The following is a 21767-nucleotide window of genomic DNA, read 5'->3' as shown; positions in this document are numbered from 1 at the left end:
TGGCACAGTGGTTAAGTGCGCACATTCTGTCTCAGCGGCCCGGGGTTCCCCGGTTCGGATCCCCGGTGCGGACATGGCACCGCTTGTCAAGCCATGCTGTGGTAGGCGTCCCACATATAAAGTAGAGGAAGATGGGCACGAATGTTAGCTCAGGGCCAGTCTTCCTCAGCAAAAAGAGGAGGACTTGCAGCAGATGTTAGCTCACGGCTAATCTTCCTCAAAAAAATAAAAATAAAGTCACCTCCATCTTTATAAACATAATTCCTTCAAGTGTTCCATTGATAGAATCTCTTCTGCAAGTATATATACAGATAACAACAATTTAGATATTAAACGGGGGATTTTATAGGTTATTGTACAGAGAGCATAATGATATTTAGTTTACATGCTAGATGATATTTGCATAAGGTAATGAAAGCTGCTTCTGGGAAATAAACTTCCTCTGCCCATAGAGAGAACATCTTTCTCATCAGACAGGTTTTCTTGTACCAGAGTTTGGTCTATTTGAACTGCCCAGCATTGTAACGTTGAAGCTTTCTGTTTTAATTACTTGGGCAAACTGACATAACTCTCCTAAAGAGAGAAAACTGTGTTGTTTTAAATGCCCAAGTTCTAATTAATCAGAGTAACATAACTCATTTGTCCCAGGCGAAACCAAGAGAGGAGAGGGGGAGGAAATTCTCACAGTTGTCTTTGTTCCTTGGTGTTAACAGATTTAAAACTTCACCTTTACCGCAAACTGTATCTCTGCAAGGACAGTGACGAGGCACAGCTGTGCGCCTTGGCCCTCCTGCCGTACCAAGTGGATTTCGTCAAGGCATCTGTCGGCAGGGTGAAGGAGCTGGTTCGTTTAGTGATACATTGGTTCAAGACATCATTTGCCAACCCCACCGAGGAAAATAAGTATGTAACCAGCACAAGGGCACCATGCGAGCCTCTCTCTTTTCGGTCCACTTCCTTTACTCTTTCAGGCCCCGCCTCTTTCCTTGGTAGGCAGAGGGGATGTGTAGCAAAAGAGAGAGAGAGAGAGAGGAGGGAGAGAGTCCAAGGGCTGTTACAGGATATGGAACTTCTATATTCCGTTACTCCAAAATATAGTATAATGGTTTGGTAGGAACCAAAGAATAGAAAGAAAAATGTTCAGTGGCAAAATGTTTGGTGCAGGGAAGGAAGGCACAGAAAAAGGAAAACAGAAACTACTAACATGATTCGAATGGGACGTTTAATGTTTGAGTTTCCAGCTTTCCTTCTGCTGGAGGCAGTTCCAGCAGAGGCCGAGAGGTCCTCCAAGGAGGGGAGCCTCAAGAGTCGATGTGTGCACGTTTTAGAATCTCTCCTTCCCTTTGATAGCAGCCAGCTCTGGCGTGGGGTGAGGGGATGTGAGGGGGACTCAGCGACTGGTTTGAGTATTTGAAGATAAACTTTTGATAAAGAGACCTAGAACATATTTGTATGAATTCTCCACTTGGCAGGAATAGCAGAGGCAGGAGGATTTACTATAGCACATTTATGTAGGGCCGCTTTCTGCAAGGAGTATGTCTTCTTTACCTTTGTATGCAGTTGCTAATAATCTTGATTTGTTCATCTGAATCACACACTGTTTACTCTTTGTATATTTTTGTGTTTGACATTGATGATAACATTAGTCACTTCACAAAAACATACATTACTTCTACATAACTACCCATCTCAAAGCATCTCCAAACATTCTATAGGCTTTTTCTCATTTGGTTGAGTAGAAATTTGTGAGTGAAAATAGAAAAACAGAAGAACAAAGAAATAAAGCTTCTTGCCTGAGTAGATTCTTGGTCAGATGAAAGGCCTGCTTTTAAAATCTAGCACATTTTTTTTTGGTAGTGGAGAGCTTTTATAGGTCTGCAAGAAGAAATTTATCTATTAACATGGCAGAATAATAATTCTAAGACTTAAAAAGGTGGCATTGTGGGGGAACTGGACCACATATGTTACAGTACCGTAATTGGTTTTCTATTTTGGGAAAGTAATCTGGTGATGTGTATTAAGTATTTATTATGTGTTAAGGATTTTAAAATATTCAAACCATTTGTCAAGTTAATTCCCCTCTAAGTAAAAGAAACAGTAAAAGTAAAAACTGTTTACTTGTTATTTGCTTTCAAAAAAAGAATTGAGGCTATTTATATTAAAAATATGTCATAAAAGAGAGTACTCAAAATAAAGATTTAAGAGGGCCGGCCCTGTGGCCGAGTGGTTAAAGTTCCATATGCTCCACTTCGGCAGCCCAGGTTCACAGGTTCGGATCCCAGGTGTGGAAATATTCCACTCATCAGCCATGCTGTGGAGCCATCCCATATACAAAGTAGAGGAAGACTGGCACAGATGTTAGCTCAGGGCTAATCTTCCTCAAGTGAAAAAAAAAAGAGAGAGAGAGAAGGATTGTCAATGGATGTTAGCTCAGGGCGAATCTTCCTCACACACACAAAAAATAAAGATTTGAAAAGAAAGTTCAGAAGAACTTACAGGAACTACCCTTGGAAAAAATAAATCACACTAAAAAAAAGTAATTTATATAAGTATGTTCAGAATAGTACCACTAAAGATAATGAAAATTGGGAATAACAAAAATTCCTCTGAAGAGCAAATAAACTTGTCATTTAAATCTGATGAAATACTATTCGAGACAAGTTTGGGAAACACGGTAATACATGGAAAGATTTACATGAAACAATGTTAAATGGCCAAAAAAGAACATAAAATAATATGAACATATATCAGAACTATATAAATATGTATGTCAACATGCTATGAAATGTGAGGTAAATAGTGTAGTGTTTACTAAGTCTTTTCTCCCTCTAAATTTACTTTCATGAAATGTGAAGAGCATCTCCTGCTTGCGCAATTTCAACCGTGGCTTCCTTTGGCACTTGGGAGCACCAGATAAAGTGGAGATGGATTTTGAGTCTTGTGTCCGTTGTTGTCACCCCTGAGGGAAAATCACAAGAACTGAGTTACTGACCAACTGAAATCTAGTTTGCTGTTCACTACTAGGATAAGAAATTTTGTCTACTTATAGTTTTTTCTATTTCCTTTATTGAGGTAAAAGCAAATGACTAATGTAATAGTAAGAAGATGTTACTATTCTATTAGGGAAAAAAATTGCATGATTTTGCCAAATCATGAGAGATTTCCATGGCGAATGAATGCCAAGGCCGCAGAAACTCCTTTTTGGCTATCAACCAACGTGGAATCCTGGAACTGTTGTGTTAGTTTTTTCTCCTTTGAGTTTATTTTTAATCTTCAGCTTTAATTTTTTTCTGATGTACATAAACTGTAATTTAAAAGACAATGTAAAAAAGTTTCCTTCTTCATTCTCAGTGTCTACCTCCCCAACCACGCTTAGACCATATTCCTCCAAATTTATTTTTTACATATGCTTAATTTAAAAAAAATATATTTACAGCTTATTGCTTTGAAATTGTTTTTCAATTAATATATATTGTACCTTTTAATATTGGTACATAGAGACCTACCTTACTTCTTTTAATGACTACCTAGTGCAGGTCAATACTGTCTAAGAGAAATAGGATGTGAGGTTCAAATATGAGCCACATATGCAATATTCTGTATTCTAGTGCCCACATTAAAAAGGTAAAAAGTAGTAGGTGAAATTAATTTTAATAATGTATTTACCCAATATATCCAAAATGTCATCATTTCAACATGCAATCAATATAAAACTTATTAACGAGATATTTTACTTTTTTTAATATGTCTGAAAAATCCATTGTGTCCTCAAGTCAGATTAGCTACATGTCAAGTGCTGCATAGCCACGTGTGGCTAGTGGCTACTGTGTTGGACAGCACAGTAAGAGATGTATCATGAAACTGTCTAACCAGTCTTCTCTTGATGAACATTTCAGTTTACTATTAGAAACAATGAGACAAAGAACATCCTTTTGCACATATCTTTGAACATTTGTAGAAATGTTTCTACAGAATGAATTCGTAGAATTGAGAAATGCGGGGTGAAAGGGATGGAAGATATCAAATTTTAATAGAGTTGACTCCAAAAAAGACTGTGTTAATTTACCTTCTCACCAATAGAGTGTGAGAGGGTTCATTTCCTCACAAACTCACCAACGTTGGATATTATAATTATGTTTTGGCCGTCTGATTGGTAGAAATATTATTGTTTGGTAAGTAGTGCGATTGGAAATTGAATTTCTTCTTTTGTAAATTGCCTGTTGAGCTTATTTTTCTCATAACTGAAAAAACCTGTCTTCATTTTGTGGGTTAATGGAAGTAGGTACAACGCTTTATTCTGTGTCTAGATTCCGGAGACTTCCCTCCTCTTACACGGTGGAGCTCCTCACAATTTACGTCTGGGAACTGGCGGGAAAGCCCCTGCTCTTCAGCCTGGTGCAGGGCCTGAGGGCCGTCCTCAAACTTCTGGTTCAATATACAGAAATCGACATTGTTTGGCACAGACACTACCATCGCAAGTTTCCCGTTTTTGTAAAGGTTAACCAGAAACACACAAGGTAACTACTTATTTTTCTATTCCCTTAGGATGTAAGAAGTTTGTTTGCCACCAAGAAAGTCTGGAGCAGAGTAGCTTTGTCGGGATTCAATGTGCACGAGAAGGCCTTAATTACCACAGTCAATTCCCTTCCATTACTTCCCACAGAACTTTAATTCTCAAGTGTGAATTAAGAGTAATTTGAGTAAAATGATTGAATGTGGATACAGACAACAAATGAGGAGGAAATTGACGGCTGAACGCAGGGAGAAAACACCTCCTCAGGTGAAGAGGAAAAATGAGAGGGAGGCAGAGTGGGAGGGGCAGGAGCAAGCTGCCGTTGTCCAATACAGCTGATTCGTGCTCCGTGCACTTGCTCCCACCATCCCAGAGAGTCCTTTTCTTAACTGAGTTCCTTCTTTAATTCTGAATTGGCTTCTTCGAACTATACAGCAAATTGAAACGGGGTTTAGAAATGGATTGTTTTGGGTTTTTGTTCTTTTTAGGCCGTTCATTTTAGACCCTGTAAATCCTACTGTCAACGTGTGTGACACCTGCAACGCCTGGGACGAAGTTGCCCACGTGGCGAGATGCAGCCTCTTGAAGCCTCTTTTCAGCAGAGTGAGAGCTGAGCCCCCCTGGCTTTTCACAAACAACTGGTAAATTGGGCGAGGAGCCACGGCTGTCCATGCATTCTAGGAAGAAAATAAAAAAGATGCAAAATATGTTGCCAATAAGAACGCTCTGGATGAAGACAGTAGGAAGGAAACTTCCTAATTTAATTCACTCCTTTAGGGAACCCAATCTTTAACAAACATTTTTATGTGAGCCATCGTTTAAGATAAAACGATCTGTTTCGGCCTTTAAGACAATTGTCGTCCCCTGCCCTATTTTTTGGATTTATTTGCTTTGGTGGCCTTGTGACCAAAAAATCCAAGTATTCACAATGGATAAATAAATAAAATTCCCAGACCTTTTGAGAGAAGATTATCTAACTGGGTAACATAGCTCCCACTGAAACTTTATGGTTTCAGGTTGACTTTTCAACTCTCCTGGCAGTCTGGTATTTCATTGGGTCACTTGCATTTTCAAAATTCCACTATGAAAACCTGCCTGCACTAAGTACTGGCTATTTCCTTCCAGACATCATCTCACCAATCACTACGTGGAAACAGAAATATCTGGGAGATACACAATGGAATGCCTCACAATAAATTGTTTCCCCAAATCATTTTATGACTGTGTCACGACTCGACTCACGGGTCAGAGCGGAGCCGTACTTAAGGCTTGCAAGTCGTTAAGGCCTAAGTAGGGATAAATAAACTAGCCAGGCTACTGAATGGTCCAGTTTTGCCACAACTGTTTTCAATTGTTGGGATCAACTGTTTTCTTTTCTATTAAGGAGCATTAGCAGCCACTGATAATGAAAGCCAGGGCCCACCAGAAATAGAGCGGAGGAAATTTCCTGACTCACTTGCATGGCAACAATTCATCAGCACTGAAGATATATGAAGTGTGACTGCGAGTGATGTGAGCCATTAGGCTTCCCCCTGACAGAGCTCTTACATGTAGATGAGTGCTGTCCCCCTCGGGCTAGTCCCCGGAGAACCAGTGAGCTTATTCCAGCGGGGTGATTGCTCTGGAAACACTTTTGGATTTCCCTTCAGGGGAGAATCTTCTTTTGAACATCCTTAATGGTGACAAAATTTGTCCTTTGAGGGTGGATTTGATTTTTGGAAATGGTACAATGTATTCATAGTGGACGTCTGTTGGTTTTTTGTCTACTCAGAATTCTTTTCCCCAAGGAAGGGTTCGAGAGGTTGCATTTCTTCTGTTGTTCATTCTGTCTCTGAAGGCTCTTGAGGAGAAATCATTTCAAAAACGTCTTGAGAAATGGCCACATTTTCCCCATTTTGGTAACTGAACCCATATTTACCTCGAATGACTAGTCCTTCCAGACTAAGTCTAAGTCGTTTAGGTGGGATGCCTTGACGACCACTTCCAGAGGGACAGACACGGGACTCAGGCCTGGCACAGCAATTGATTCAACTAAGACACCACTGTGGCACTCACTTCTGGAATTTGGATTTGAACTGTTGGGAGGAGAATTTCTCATTCTGCTATGACATAAGCATGAAACTACTGGCCACCATCTTGCTGCTCCAAGGGGAGAGCCTGCCTAAGAATGGAGCCAAGGCAGAAGAACGCAGATTTGAGAAATGAGCAATGACACATGTATGTGCACGTAGGCATATCTATATAACGAGAGCTCAAGTCCTGGATCCAGATGTACTTGGAGCAAAAACTATCTTGGGCTTCTTTTGTGTCACAAGCTAATAAACTCCCCCTTTTGCCTGGTAGGTTTGGTCTGGGTTTCTACCTTACAATCAAGTGAGTCCTGACAATTCCAGTAGAACAGAGCCAGGTCTGGTGAAGGAATTAACTCATCAAGCAAGGAGTAAGGAAGGCACCAAGACACTGATGACAAATTTATACTCAAGAAACATTCACTGAGTGCCTGCTAAGTGTTAGGCTTAATAGATGAGATGCTATAATAAACTAGTCAGTTCAGGATGGCAAGGTGCTTCCAGCCGACGAAAGAGACTGCTTTTCCTCCTTTGCTCACACAGACCCAGAGGGCCATTCCCAAGGAGGAGTTCCTGACAGGAGTGTTTTTGGCAAAGACAGCACACTCTTGAGCATTGTCAGAGCATGTTATTAGTTTCCCAAGGGGACTAGCTTTTTAAGAAGACAACAATTATTTGAGGCCATGAATTCTATCATTATAAAAATAGAATTCTATTTTCCCTCTGTGGTCACACCTCCTGTGGAACATGAGAACACATGGATTTCTATGTAGGGAACCCAGGACAGGAGGGTTAGCACATAATACCACACACATTTATTTGGGGCCTGGGAGGGACTCCTGACTGGTGTGAGACCTTACATTGGAGTGGGAGGGGCAGTGAGTGGGGAAAAAGTGAACTCTGCCACCAGTCCTAAATCTAGTTTTCTCAGCAGCATTTCTATCCCTTGAAGAGGTTCTTCCTCATGTCAGCTTTTCTGATCTATTCTTTGGATGAAAAGTTCAGAATAATCCAGTGTGATTTTGCTCTGAAATGAGTAAGGTGAGATTTCTTTGGTTGCAAGGTGTGTGATCCACTCAGAAAAAGAATAAGCTAATTCATTGCAGGGCACTTGGCCAGCAGCTCTCACCACCCCTCATGGGCCTCATGCTCTCTCCTGCTCCTGGTGTCTCTGCCTCTCTCTGCACCTGCTCTCTACACCAACCAGCCTCTCCTCTTTTTGTGGACCAGCTTCCGCTGCTGACTCATGTTCCTACTTCCTTATCACTTAGCCTGCACAGACCACAGCTCTCATGAACCTGACTCTTCCAACTTCAGCTTCCAACTCCAACTGGCAAATTCCTTCCAGGTTTCTTAGTTCACCTGTTTGAGGGGGACAGACTGATTAGTCTAGTTTATAGTTTCAAGCCAGGTTGCCCGGAATCACTAGCTAGCTATGGGGCAGCTGAGATTGGGATGGGGTGATATCGTGTGGAGCCAAAGGAGAACACCAAAGAAGCAGGAAGACGAGGTCTAGGGTCTAGGTCTACCCTCCTGTGCCCACTCACAATCCAGAGCCATAATAGGTCTCAGAGATAATATTTTAGGCACCCTATTGCTGATATAGGCTAGTCTGGGAAACTCGCCACAATTTATGACCTGGCTGCTGTAGAAAAATGCCTCCTCAGGGTTGAACAACTGCCTGACTTACAAATGGACTTGTGGGACATAATTGCTGCTAAAATTGGGAACTGCCTATAAAAACATAGCAATCTGGGACTTTTACTTGAGAACCAATAATTGCTAGAGCGTCAACAACTCAGGAAGACACTTCCGCTCGCCTTTCCCACAACCGACTTTGCTCCAAGGAAGAAAGTGCTATCAGGGTTTAGTCAGCTTTAAAGAAGTGAGTGTAACCATGAGCTAATAGAGATTTCCATGGTTTCTGGTAAAGAGATTAAAAGTAATTCCAGATTTTGGACTGAAAGTGATAAAAGAGCAGGAGCCGCTCTTTCAGGAGAGAGAAGGCAGCCATATCTCTCTGCTTCTCTGCTTCTCTCCAGCTTCCAGGAGGGGCAGAGAGGCGACCTCCCCCTCTCTCCTTAATTCCTTCTCTGTTCTCCCCCAAGAGGCTGGTTATGGCAGAAGGACCAGGGCTATGCTGCCTAGTAAAGAATGTGTTAGGTAGCTTTAGGCCAAAAGAGCTCAAATTTATGTGTGATCAGAAACACCTGGTCAAGTGGTAAATGATCCAGACCTTCTCCTGGAATTCGGTCAGCAGGTCTGGGTGTGGCCCGGGAATGTGTATTTTTAAATGAGTACCCCAGGTGATTCTGGCACGGAGTTCACGTATCATATTTGAGGAAGAAAGCCTGGGCCCAGAGGCAGAATCTGGCTCCCTCGCTAAGATAAATGTGTGTGTGTGTGTGTGTGTGTGTGTGTGTGTCTGTGTGTGTGCGCGCACTTGCCCTGCTTTAGTCCTGGGCTCTAGGAGAGCCTCTTGGCCAAGCCAAAGGATTTGCTCCTTCACACCTAGCTCAGAAGAGCTCAACATTCGAATTTGAGGTCAAGGCCAAGCAGAGTAACGGCTCCTACCAGTTAGGCCATACACCTCTGAGGCAGAATTTCCTGGGCAGAGCAGTGGTTGTTGCACTTTGGGACTACCTGGGGAACTTTAAAAGATACTAATACTTGGCCCCACTTCCAGAGAATCTGATTTCATTGGTCTGGGTACAGTCTGGGCATTTAGGATTTTTAAAGCTTCTTGGGTATTTCTAATGTGCAGCCAAAGTTGAGAAACACGGTGGTAGGGAAAATGATTTTCATTTTCCTGGAGCCCCGGCTAAAAGCAATCCTAATATTTGCTTTTGAACACGATGGACACCATAGAAGAAATCTTATATTTGCATTTCTGCAAGGCAAAACAAAAAAAAATATTAACAATATATGAAAGAGAATATCTCGAACAGTGTTTACTTGTAAACATAGTCAAGGATAATGCAAATACTCTTAGTCTGGCTTCTTTTGTCCTTTGGCAAGAAAGAAAGGGATGGCCTGATATAACTTAGAATTCTCTAAAGCACTTCAAAGGTGAATGCTCAAGTACAACAATTCTTCTGTCTTCAAAAGCTTTCCTAAAGAAACAGGAAAGTGTTAAGTCTTTCTGCTTTCTTTCTCTTTTTCCTGAGACCAAGCGGATCAGATTCATGGTTGAGGTAAGTACAGCATTTCAGGAATATCAATAGTTTCATTCTTTTCCTCTTCTGGAAATAGGTGAATGAATTTAATAGCAAACATATCAGTGGACTATAGGTTTTGAACAAATGGACAACCGAATTCCGATCATTAGAGGAACGATGACTTTATTAAATCTGTAATATTCTGATATGTTCACACAAGTTTAGTGACTTGTTTGCTTTAAGCTGTTTTTTCATAACAATCTGGTGTATTTGGATTTTGAGAAAATTAAACTATCTTTTGTCAAAATATAGTGCTATTCTGTATTTAAGGATGATGAGATTTATCTTAAATAGGCTACGTGGGGCTATGTCTGAGCTAGGTTGGATCCTTGCTGAAAAGCTTGAGACTGTAACTATGTGCTCAAAATTAAGAGTTCCAACTGGGGGTCCTCGTACAGAGCAATCCATAGTCTTTGGGGAGATCCACGTACTCTGAAACTATTTTGAATGTGTATGCTGCATTCTATTTTCCTAGGAGAAGATCCATAGCTTTTATCAGGCTCTCAAAGGGTTTATAACCACAAAAGGTTAAGACCCAGAGCTCCATATATTTAAACAGAGAATTCTCCACTCTAGTCCCCTTCAACACAGTGTGTTATTGAAAACAAGATATAGAAAAGGAAAAATAATAATAATCTACTTTGCTCTTCAACCCTGCTCTTCTCTGGGCCAGGATTATAGATGTTTATATGAGGTACTGACAGCCATTATGTCTTAGCTGAAAGAGATTTGCTATAAATGAGCATCAAAGGGACCAACAGTGGTAAAGATTCTGACTTTAGTGTTTTTTGCTGTAGCTTCCACAATTCCAAGAAGATCAGGCAGTTTTGACCAGCTGGGAAAAACTGATAGTGGCCAAGGGGGAACCTCGGCTTTTAATTTACAGAATGGGTACAGTTTTCTAATTGTAGGGCAGAGAGTAAATTTAATATTTTTATAGCTGATTCCTGTTCCTGCATCTAATTAGATGGTGTCAGCTTGCAGTGGTCATTGTCAAAGGCTGCAAATGCAGTAAAGCTGTACCTACCTTTAATCACACTGGACATGAGAATTGTGGCTTTTTTGAAGTGATAAAAGGTAGTGACTTTATGAAAAAATTACTTTAAATAGTTTTATTAATTTTAAAATTTATTCAACTTACATGTATTGATTCTAATTCCTTTTCAGGAATATAAGAGAATAAAGTTTTCTTCTAGGTGACGTTTAGCCTCATTATGGGGAGGAAGGTGATTTTTGTTAAAACAATATTTTTAAATAAAATTTATCTAATATTATATAATGTTACCTTTTCAAGACATTAGAGTAGGGCAGATATGTAGCTAAATTTTCCCCTGATATGAGAAATATGATGCATGAAGTTAATTTTTTATTATCAAGGCTAATTCCAAATTATAAGTAGTTTTCATAGGGATTTAAGGAGTGACAATTACCTTTGAACCTATTTAGATATGAGGCTAAACTATAATGTTTTTGTAAACTTTGATTAATTATAATGGTTTTAGCTTTCAGGAAAGTTAGTCTGCATTTGCCTAAACAAGAAGAAAACGAAACCTTATTTAAAATTGAGAAAACTGTTTTCTTTAATTTGAATTATTGGACTAAGTGTAGGATAATCCTTTTCATGTTACAGATATGGAAATACCTGCAAGCGTTGAAAATTGACACTACTGCCATTCTTAAATTTGAGTGAACAGGAACCATCTAAAAATTGGTTTGTATTTGCTTTTTGTTTTCTAACCAGTTAATTGATCCAAGCCATTTTCAAAGAGAGATGGCAATATCTTATCTCATCTTTAAAGAAGATTCCGGTAATTTAAACTTTAAAGTGACACCACATTTGAGCTACTGGTGGCCCAGGTTCTTGAACAATAACAAAGACAGCTAAAGATCCCTTCTCTCTCATGCATGAGAAATGAATCAGATGCAAGCACTGTTAAATGCTATCGATTTCTCAAAATGTTTTAACCCTTAAATTGCCAGTAATTTCCCCCTTACAGATGTATGACAGCAGGGGCAAAAATAAAAACAAATCAAGTTATCTATTTGCAAATTAAAAATGAACATGACTGATCACAAGATTCCAAACATAGGATATTAATTCTTTGTAACAGTATGAGTGAGGGTACTATTCTAGATGACATTTATCCCCATATAGAAGAGCATGGATTTTTAAAAATTATTATTACAATGGCATTTTAAGCCACATTAAATTTATCTAGTATTTTCATATTATTACCCCTTTAAGATCTTTGATAGTCAGGTGTCCAGATAAAATTTTCACTATAGTTTTGGGTCATACCTAGTAGAGGGTAAGCTATCTCTAAGCTTACAAAGTTTAGGAATAAACTCTGACTTTTGGATATTTTAAAAACAATCTGTATTGTTTATTCAATCCCAAGTGTTTTAAAAAATTGCTATCATGCTACTTTTGGCAGTCCTGGCTCATGTTTTTCTAGGGGATACTACACCTGCCAATTCTTTGAAACAACTATATAATCTAGCCAGGCACATGTCAACTGGGCTTTAGGCTGGAGCCACGCCTGGAAAATATTTTTCAATAATCCTGTCTCTGTCCTTTCAGTCTCAAGTGGAACCATTGAGAGCATGATAGGAAAATTGCATTGAGTGGGATGTTGGGTCCTGTAAGGTTCTACTACTCTCAGATGCTGTGAATAGGGGGGTGGGAGGATTAGAACAGCCTTCAGCTAGTAGCTATCAGTGCTAAAGCCTCCGATGACCTCCTTCAGTGAGCTTCCTAATGTTAGAGTCCAGCCTCTGCCAACCTCGGGGGCAGCTGGGACCAGGGCTTGCTAGTGATAGCCACAAAGGGCCGTGAGGCTCAGCTGATCATCACTGGGTGAGGAAGTGTCAGACTCACTGTAGATCTGAGTCAGGGCTAAACTCAGGATTTCTTTCTTTTCTTTGTAAAACCGTAGTTCTTGTCCTGCTTTCCTGGCTTCCTCCAACTCCCTCAGGGCCATTCGTAGTTCTTGAGAGAGAATTCCTGGCGATTCCCGCTCCTTCATGATCCAGTCCAGGGCCATGTGGCTGCGCATCTTTTCATCTAGGGAATACTGGGAATAGTAGGAGATGACTTCCTGGGAACCAAGAAACAAAGTCCAGAGTGTCAGTCAAGGGCAGCAAAGGCATCTGTGCTCATGGCCTTTCAACGCCTCATTTCCTTTGCCTCCATTCTCCACCCCCCAACAATGTGCATGGGGATTTTACCAACAACCAAACCTCTCCGATGTTCACAAACTGAAGCCAACTCCTATGACATACTTCTTAAAGAAAATGAAGGGCTAAGCTGGTTCACCAAACGATGGTTGAGTCAAAACAGTACCACCAGGAATGACTCAATAATGTTCACAAAGCAGAGCTCTGACCTCACTAGAAAATGTCTTCTAGAAAAATGCATTCCTCTAACAATTACTCTGAACATTACCTCACTTATTCATTGAACTCTTCTGCCCAGCTTTATCTCCTTTGGCAAGACAGAGATGGAAACAGCCATATGGAAGTATTTGGGCAGAAGTGGGTTTGATCACACCCATTGCAGAAAGTAGGAAGCTGGGAGTCAAGGGTACCTCAGGGCAAGACGTAGAAACCAAGACAGTCAACTTCCCAACTGTTGTGTTGTTAACATAAGCAAAATCACAGTCCAAATGGCTCACAGAAACTACAGAAAGAACTTTAAAAATGTATTATGGAATGTAGTGATTACCATTTTTGATATCATTATAGTACCTTCATGGTACATTGTCTTTTACTTCTGCAAACAATTAAAAATTAGTCACTACCTGTCAATTTTCATGTGAAAAATTTGCCAATACACTATAACGTCATGTATAGGTTTAATGGATACGCTTTAAGACGATCATGTGGAATGGATGCATTGCTTACTTTTATTTTCAAGAACATATGGTATTTATTTATGACCTTAACAAATTAAAAACAATCATGGAAAAGTGTTTATAACCAACCCGGCATATTTCAAAGGCCTTTTATAAAATCAAAGGAAAAGAAAAAAAATAGCCAAAGCCATTGTCAGCTACTCATTTCTCTTCCGTCTCCGACATTTTGAAAGCCAGACTTTCTCAGCAAAGAACAACTTAAAATTCCTGGGTCTGCAATGCATGGAAGACTCGAACATCCACCTCATCTGTCTGACTAGTAGAGGCTTTGCTCCTCATGCAAATCCCCGTTAGCAAATACTCAAAAATACACCACCATCTTTCAGAGTCTCACTGGGTAAAGGAAGGATAAATTGTGAAGGGTAGTAGGCGAAAACCATTAACTACACAGGAGAGGGTTTCCCTTTGCCGCTAAACAGGGAGAAAGGTGCTTCTCATAGATAACAAAGAAACAGCGAGACACTGTCTCTGAAAAGTAAAGACGAAACTTCCAAACCGAAAAATCGGGGTGATTGAATGCCAGCTTGCCCACCTTTATGTCATTTCTGTTGTCCGTTGGGCACTTTTGGTGCAGGTGAGAAGAATCCCCCCACCACAACCAACTGCACCCTCACCTCAGTGAGGAGGGTCAGAAGCAATGCATGCCCAGTTTCTTTCTGCATGGGAGCGCGGGAAAGGCCACAAATTCTGAGCAGGCAGGGCAGGTGCAGAGAGCAGAGTCAGCATTTGCCTTAGAAACGAAGTCTGTCTTAGTGATGCCTCCCTTCTGGCATTCAGTACAGGGAGTATCTAAACCAGTCCTACATGCAGCCAGCATTCTTCGTAGTGTGCATACTGCTCAGGCCTCGACTCAACTGGACCGTTAGACACATTTTTTCATGTATCCTTTGTTCTGATTCAGTAAGCATGATACCAAATTTAAACAGAGAAAAATCCAATGAAGGAAATCTCCTACGATGGTGACGAGGCATCCGCTCAGTCCATACAACACAAACCCATTCTTGATTGGGAAATCTCACCTGTCGGGAACACTTGGTTTCACGAAGGGCTTTCAGGCTCCCGTTCCAGTGCAGTAGTTGGAAAATGGTCATCAGCTCCTACAAAACCCAAATGCCTGTCATTCGTCTCAAAGCAGAAACGTGAAAGAGCATCAGTGAGGGCCGAGCAGGGCATAACTCTGATCCCCCAATATATCAGAGGAATAGAATATACCACATTGTCAGAGCACTTTGAGACTCTTCTAAGGCCAGAGCCCCCAGGCTTCTGGAACATTCTTCCTTCTCTCCCCTGCTATGTCCATACTTGCACAATAAAATGACTAAATAATTGACAAATATATTTCAACACTAAAAACACAGGTGCTTTAACAATTCTACACCCAACAAGTAATCTAAATATACCAGCACATCTGAAAATAATGTTTAGGCAAGGTTATTCATTGTATCATTTTTTGAAATTGCTCAAGACTGGGAATATTTTAAATGCTCACTTTTTAAGGAATGCTTAAATAAAGTCTGATACTGAAGAGCAGCAGAATACTACACCACAAAATATGACTGTAGAAGTTCTGGACATGCCACTTCCAAATATGCCACTTGGGGATATTGATTATTTTGAGCTGTAGGTACTTGAAAAAAACAAATGCAGAGAGAGGCTTTCTCTGAACTCCCCTTTATCTGCCTAAAGCAGACCCTCCAAAAGGAACTCAATTGTCCTAAATCCCCTCCTGAGGAATTTCATCACCCAGGGAAGATTGACTCTCATCACAGGAGAGGAGACTAGAAGTCCACACCACACCCGGACACACTTGTCCCAAACTGTCACACCTCCCATCTGTTCTTCTAAGGACTCACTCATCTAAAAATCATTTACCCTCCCCTAAGAGGCCTACAGCCTCCCTCCCCTTTCCCGATTAAGATGGCATTTAATCCTGAATTCTAAGCCACCCCTGGAGTTACTCATTTTCCTCTGGGTATCTCTCATGTATACATGAAGTATCCATGTCAATAAACTTCTGTTTTTCCCTTGTTAATCTGTCTTTTATCACAGGGGCCTCAGCTAAGAACTCAGAAGGGTAGCGGGAAAATTATTTTTCCTCCCCTACAACACATTCCCACTACAGAATGCTTTGCAGCCAGAAAGAAAGGACGGAGGGCTCTCTAGGTTCTACTAGAAAGAATCTCTAAGATGTGTTGTTAAAAGAAAATGAAAGCAAGGTGCACAACAGTGTATGCTGTGTGTTACTATTAGATTAAAAAAGGAGAGATCTCTATAAATATTTGCTTGCAAATGCATAGGAGAGTTCTGGAAAGAAAAAAAGAATCCATAAGGTTAGTTGCCTCTGGGGACAGAAAAGGAAATCCTCGGGGCAGGAGTGGGAGGGAGACCTTCCTCTGACAGTCTTTTGAACCTTTTGGGTTTTCAATATGTGACAATATTACATATTAAAGAAAACAATTTAAATTAAAAAAATTAAGCCAAAAGGTAAATATATAAATATAAAACATGGGACAAACTACAAAAAATGTAAAGTACTCCTAAATTTATAAATTCAGTTAAGAAAATGTCTTAAAATGTGGAGAATAAGGTTGAAATGACATTAAAACCCACCCATAGCCTCCCCGTCCAATGGTCAGGGCTGGGCACAGCCTTAAGCCTTTCCATCAGCTCCAACCTTCCTCGCGTGATCACAAGAGCATGCTCAAGTGTGCAGACACACTGAAGATTTAATTTTCCTACTATAATTAGAACTAGCAGTCTTCAACTGACGTTAGCTGCCTTTCTTTTTATTTTCTTTGTTGTTGAGGGAGACATCTATTGTGGATTAATAGCAAAAACCACAACTATATAATTATCAGAAAATAACTCAATACAACTAAGGAACTTCCTGGTCATGAAGCTGGTTATGAAAACATTTAGACAAATGTCCTACTACCCATTCAAAAAAGCTGACTTTTATTAACTGTCTTTACTCTGCTTGCTCAGGAAAAAGTTTTCATTATGAAAATCAGAAGACACAAAGTCACCCTGAGATTTCAGACATCTTAAAATTATTAGGTAAATTTTAAAGCTATGAGATTATCAGAAGAACAAATAGGGTTCTTCTCATGTCTAAAATTGCCATTAGAATGTAATGGTTTTCTTTTTTTCAGTTTGGGATCCACTTTGAGATTTTGTCCGTGTTCTACTGCACAGTAAGTGCCCTGAGAGCCCACAGGGACCTCAGTAAATGCAAAACCATTGGTTTCCATTAATTAAAATGGATATCAGCTGAATTACTCCTGCTGCCCCAAATGGAGACCCCACCATCTGCCAAGCGTCCTGGGTCCAGTGCCCAGGGAAGCAGCCCCTCTCATGCCCTCTCTCCTCCACTTCTTGACTGCTCCCCCCTCATTTTCACTCTGTCACATCTCTATGCTAATTTAGAAAAGTGGGAGTGGTTTGTTCTATAACAAATGGTCTCTCACCACTGTGCTTCTCATCAGCGCAACCACAGTGGCCTAGGAAGGTAAATTTGTGCTACCCTTCTCACTATACCCTCAAACCTACTCAATGAACACTTTGCAGCCATAGAAATAAATAGAAACACTCTTTATATCCTGATATGAAACAGTCTCTATGATGTTAGGGCCAATACTTACAAATAAGACATTTCTTTTCATTTCATGTTTTATCTTAAGACTCCACTTGAATTTTGTATTCTATTGTATATGCCCATTTTTTACTTTTTTTTTTTTCGCTGAGGAAGATTCATCCTGAGCTAACGTCTGCTGCCAATCTTCCTCTTTTTGCTTGAGGAGGATTCACTCTGAGCTAACATCTGTGCTAATCTTCCTCTATTTTGTATGTGGGTCACCACCACAGCGTGGCCACCAAAGAGTGTTGTACCTCCACACCCAGGAACTGAACCCAGGCTGCTGAAGTGGAGCGTGCTGAACTTAACCACTAAGCCAAGGGGCCAGCCCCATGCTCATTTTTTAAAGAAAGAAAATAAATACGAACCCCACTCCCACCTCGTCCTTTCTCCCCCCAATCTTCATGCAAACTCAGAGAGACATACTGAATTTATTGTGTGGCTGCCAAAATTCTTCTTGTCATTGTCCTTGTGTCCTTGTGGTCCAGTTTGAGAAATAGCCTCTTGCTAACAGGGCTCTCAATTCCATCCTCTAACACCTTAGTAACACAGTCTTCTTCCTCCAAGGTCTAGGCTCTCGTTTTAACTCCAACCCCCTCTTCCAGATGAAGTGCTGTCCTTCCACCCAGCAATCGCTCTAAGACTGTAGGACTCACAATTACGCTGTGAACAGAATAGAAACCTTTCTCATCTCATCTCATCTCATCTCATGTAAGTTTCATCTCTCTGTAACTGAATCTCTCAAAAACATCCCCAAAGAGACTGGAACCGTTTTGGCCTGTAGGAGGAGGGTCATTTTCCTCCCTCCTCTGATTTGTCTAACTTTCTATTCCATCACCAAGTAGTGTTTTTCTCTAAAGTAACACAATTGCCTCTTCCCCAGTGTTGCTTTTGTTCCTAAAATCTCCTAGGGAAGACGACCTTTCTGCCTTCTTACATTATGTCCCTATCTAGTTCTTGCTTTCCTCTCAAGAGAGATTGATCTTGCCATCATTATGTAAAGTGCATGGAAATATTTTCACCTTCTTCCTGTCCCACTTTATTTCCGTTCATAAGAACAAATTCCCTATCTTCAGATCTTCCTGAAGCTGAGTGAACCCTCGGCTCTGCCCCCGGAACTCCTGTATGGTTCTCGCAGATTCCACTGGAAATCCTTGTGTTGGAGACTGGACTTCTGTGAAGATTCGCCTCCTAGTTTCACCATGATTCCTTGCGGCCTGGTCTTTACAGTCCTGTTTTCTCCTTGTTGAAACCCTGTCACTTTAAGGCAGTCTAGGGAGCTCTCTGTCCTGCTCTCACAGAAGTCCTTGTGCTGCGCTGTTCTCTGGGCTGGTCTCAAAGCCTTGGGGAGTCTGGCTGGGCTGACAGAAAAACAAGAAGCTGGCCTTGTAGGTTGGGCCAGGACTAGGGTGAGATGGGTGAGGCAAGATTTAAGGTGAATCACACAAGTTCAGGGTCTTTTATTTAAAATTCTGTCATTTAAAAATTCAGTATTTTGATCGCCATGAATTTTTGCACATTAGAGTTTTAAAAATATCGCATTATAATATTGTTTGTCTTGATTACTGAGTTTCTGGAGCTCCTTTAAACGTTGTGCCTGAGGCGACCCCCTAACTCTGCTCACCCTGGTCTGGGCCCTTCTCGTGGGTCCGTCTCAGGACGAGGTGGCTGCGTGAGCGTGTGACCTGTGCAGTCACACAGGGCCCATGCTGCGTTTAATGCTCCCCTGTCTTGAAATCTTTAGTAATTTTTGAACAACAGGCCCTGCATTTTCACTTTGCACCCAATTTTGTGGCCAGTCCCCATCAGCAAAGTCAATTTAAAATTGAATGGAGAATTGAGGGAGCCCTGTGCTTGCTTTCTCTTCAGGAAAAAGAGCAGTTGTAGCTTTTCTTCTACAGCTTCCTTGGTTCATTTTGTCATTCATTCAATTTAAACTAACAACTGGGCTCTCTCAGGGCTTCCTGGTGTTGCCTCCTATTAGAAACAATGTTTGGCCTTTCAGCTACTTTGTGGGGAGAAAATGCGTACTGCTTCTCTCTGGAACTCTGTCTGGGAGACTGGCTTGGTTCTGTGATTCATCAGAAATAAGAAAAACAAACACTGTAAACGGAGAACTTGAAAAACAGGTGGGCACCATCTCCCCACCCAAGAGAATGGATTTAAGAGGAAATTTGTTTATGGGACCAGATTTTAAAAGGCGACCTGGAGAATTTAGCAAAGATGTAAATAAACAACTCTTTCTTGGATTGCATTAGGCTTCAGAATAAATATATTAACCAGCTTCAGTCAAAGTCTGCCTCAAATCTGACCTTGACAAGACCCAGTGGCTGGTGCCGTCGCCGTCCCTCCCCCAAACATCGGGCAGTTTTCTGCATGGCACCCGAGCTCGCCTCCCACGAAGTGAAGGTAAGCAGAGGGCGATCACATTTCCTCTGAGCACTGCCTCCTCGCCGGCCCCCCTGGAAAGCCTGCGGGCAGTCAGGAGACACCAGCCTTGTTTTCATATGGAACAGTCATCCATAGCTAGATGCAGACACACATCTATTACCCACCAGGGGTACTGAATTGCTGTGTCGGCTGCAAACAGCCCAGGTGTGTGGTCAATTCCCATTATGTGCAAAAACAGGCTGATGCATTTAACCCAGGCCACCAAGGAATGTGCCCAGACCCAGCAGGCAACCTAGAGCTGGCGGAAGGAAAAGGGATGTGCTCCACGGCCCTCCTCCTGGGTTGCCAGCATCCCTACTGCGGGGAAGGAGTTTGGAGTTGCCCTCACATCTTCCTCTTCCTTTGTCCACCATCCTGCACTCAGCCTCCTGTATGAGAATTTATGAAGCATTTCCACGGTATGATGCAGATTATTATTTCACATATTTAAATACCTTACTACATAGACCACACAGAAAACACAGCCCTTAGCAAGGCAATTAATGCACCACCCAAAGGTGGTTGAGTACAGCCTTTCATAGGACTTGAATGGAATTTTAAGAATTTAAAAAAAGAGTCTTGTCCTCCTCATCTTTGGCAGACTAACCCAACTGCATTCAAAGATCATTTTTAATTTTCTGAAAATAGCTACTAAATCACACACGAGCTACTACGTGTACAGCGGCTGGCAACATTCATTCTATAGTAAATGAAGTATGATATTCTCTGGTTAGGGTTGAGAGGGGAGGGGTTAAAATATATATGAGGCTCTTTCCTGGAATAATCACTGTGCGAGATGCTTTATGAATGTCATATTATGGTCCCACAAAAGTCCTACAGCATGGGCATTCTGAATCTTATTTTACAGATGGGAAAACAGAGTCTCCGAATGGCTACAGTAACCGGGGGCAGTTGGTAGAGCAGGCTCCACACTCAGGTCTGGATGAATTTTAAGAGTTTGTGTTCTTTCTCTCACGTCGTGCTCTTCCCGTTTGTTTATTTTCCCTGACTTTAGAGAATGAATAAATAAATACAGGACCTTTACACTTCCACTCTTTTCTTCTACAGCAATAGCCCTGAAGCATTTAGTGGGGGGTAGCCACCCCGTCCTCATCTGAACCCTTAGGTTAGATACAGTTGTCCAGGGAACCCAGCCGGTAGCTTCTGGCATTTCCAGGAAAGCAGCCCTTCTTCAGAAATATAGATCATCACAGTTGTGAACCTTCAGTGAGCGTTTACCACATGCCAGGAACTGTTTTGGACTCTTTCTATGTTGTCCCATCTAATCCTCACAACAGCACTGTGAGGTGGCGCCACTACTATTCTTCTTCCTGGCTTACCGACAAATGAGGAAATGGGTTGAGAGGTGAGGAGCAGAGCCAGGCTGGCCAGCCCGCTCCAAAGGCTGAGCTGAGGCCACCCCGTCCTCTCCCTGGGGGAGGTGTTAAGGGTACCTGGTCTCTTCCAAACCGAGACCAGCAACATCAAGGGTCAGCGAGACCCCGGCTGCTTACGGAGAAAACAGATGACCCAGATCTTCCCAGGACAGGGCGAAGAAAGAGTGTTTTTGCTTCAAACACTCAAGGGGTTGATGAGAAAAAGTATTGATTTTTAAAAATGGGCAGGAGAGACATAGCCACCTAAGAAGTGGCTATGCCTCTGTAGTCAGGAAAAGAGTCTGAAAGTTACCAAGGAAGGTATTTGAAAGCTGGTGGCTTCAGGCCTCGGCTGTAACACTGTTGTAAATTATACCATGATGAACATGTTTGTCCATAAAACTTTATGTCTCTGATTGCTTCTTGGAATCTAACTCTCTAATCTCTGGTTACTTCTTGGAATCTAACCTAAAAAAATTGAAATACTAGGGGTAAAGACTCCTCATTCTAACACTGCATACTGATTCCTACTATCATTGCATGTATGTGGATATTCAACTGCATCCCATTTAGTTTTTTCAGAGGGCACACATTTCATGCCCAATCACTTCTG

General features: G+C 41.3%; 2 protein-coding genes across 2 annotated transcripts in view; one reads left to right on the top strand and one right to left on the bottom strand.

Annotated features, from left to right (window-relative positions):
- The window catches only part of LOC106847744 (2'-5'-oligoadenylate synthase 1-like), a 33895-nt gene extending 24445 nt beyond the window's left edge, over positions 1-9450 (top strand). The window contains exons 8-11 of the mRNA XM_070517701.1: positions 714-903; positions 4308-4517; positions 5002-5154; positions 5639-9450. Coding sequence (XP_070373802.1) covers positions 714-903; positions 4308-4517; positions 5002-5154; position 5639 — 554 coding nt within the window. The 3' untranslated portion in view covers positions 5640-9450. The remainder of the gene's footprint in view (positions 1-713; positions 904-4307; positions 4518-5001; positions 5155-5638) is intronic.
- Positions 9451-10009: 559 nt separating this feature from the next.
- Positions 10010-21767, bottom strand: part of LIX1 (limb and CNS expressed 1) — a 49347-nt gene continuing 37589 nt past the window's right edge. The window contains exons 5-6 of the mRNA XM_014867208.3: positions 14734-14811; positions 10010-12898 (exon numbers count right to left, since the gene is read on the bottom strand). Of these exons, the coding sequence (XP_014722694.2) occupies positions 12611-12898; positions 14734-14811 (366 nt within the window). The 3' untranslated portion in view covers positions 10010-12610. The remainder of the gene's footprint in view (positions 12899-14733; positions 14812-21767) is intronic.

This window comes from Equus asinus, chromosome 9, assembly GCF_041296235.1.
Source record: "Equus asinus isolate D_3611 breed Donkey chromosome 9, EquAss-T2T_v2, whole genome shotgun sequence".
NCBI classification, from domain to species: Eukaryota; Metazoa; Chordata; class Mammalia; order Perissodactyla; family Equidae; genus Equus; species Equus asinus.
Note: the sequence above shows the minus strand (reverse complement) of the source record. Positions and strands in the feature narration are given on the sequence as shown.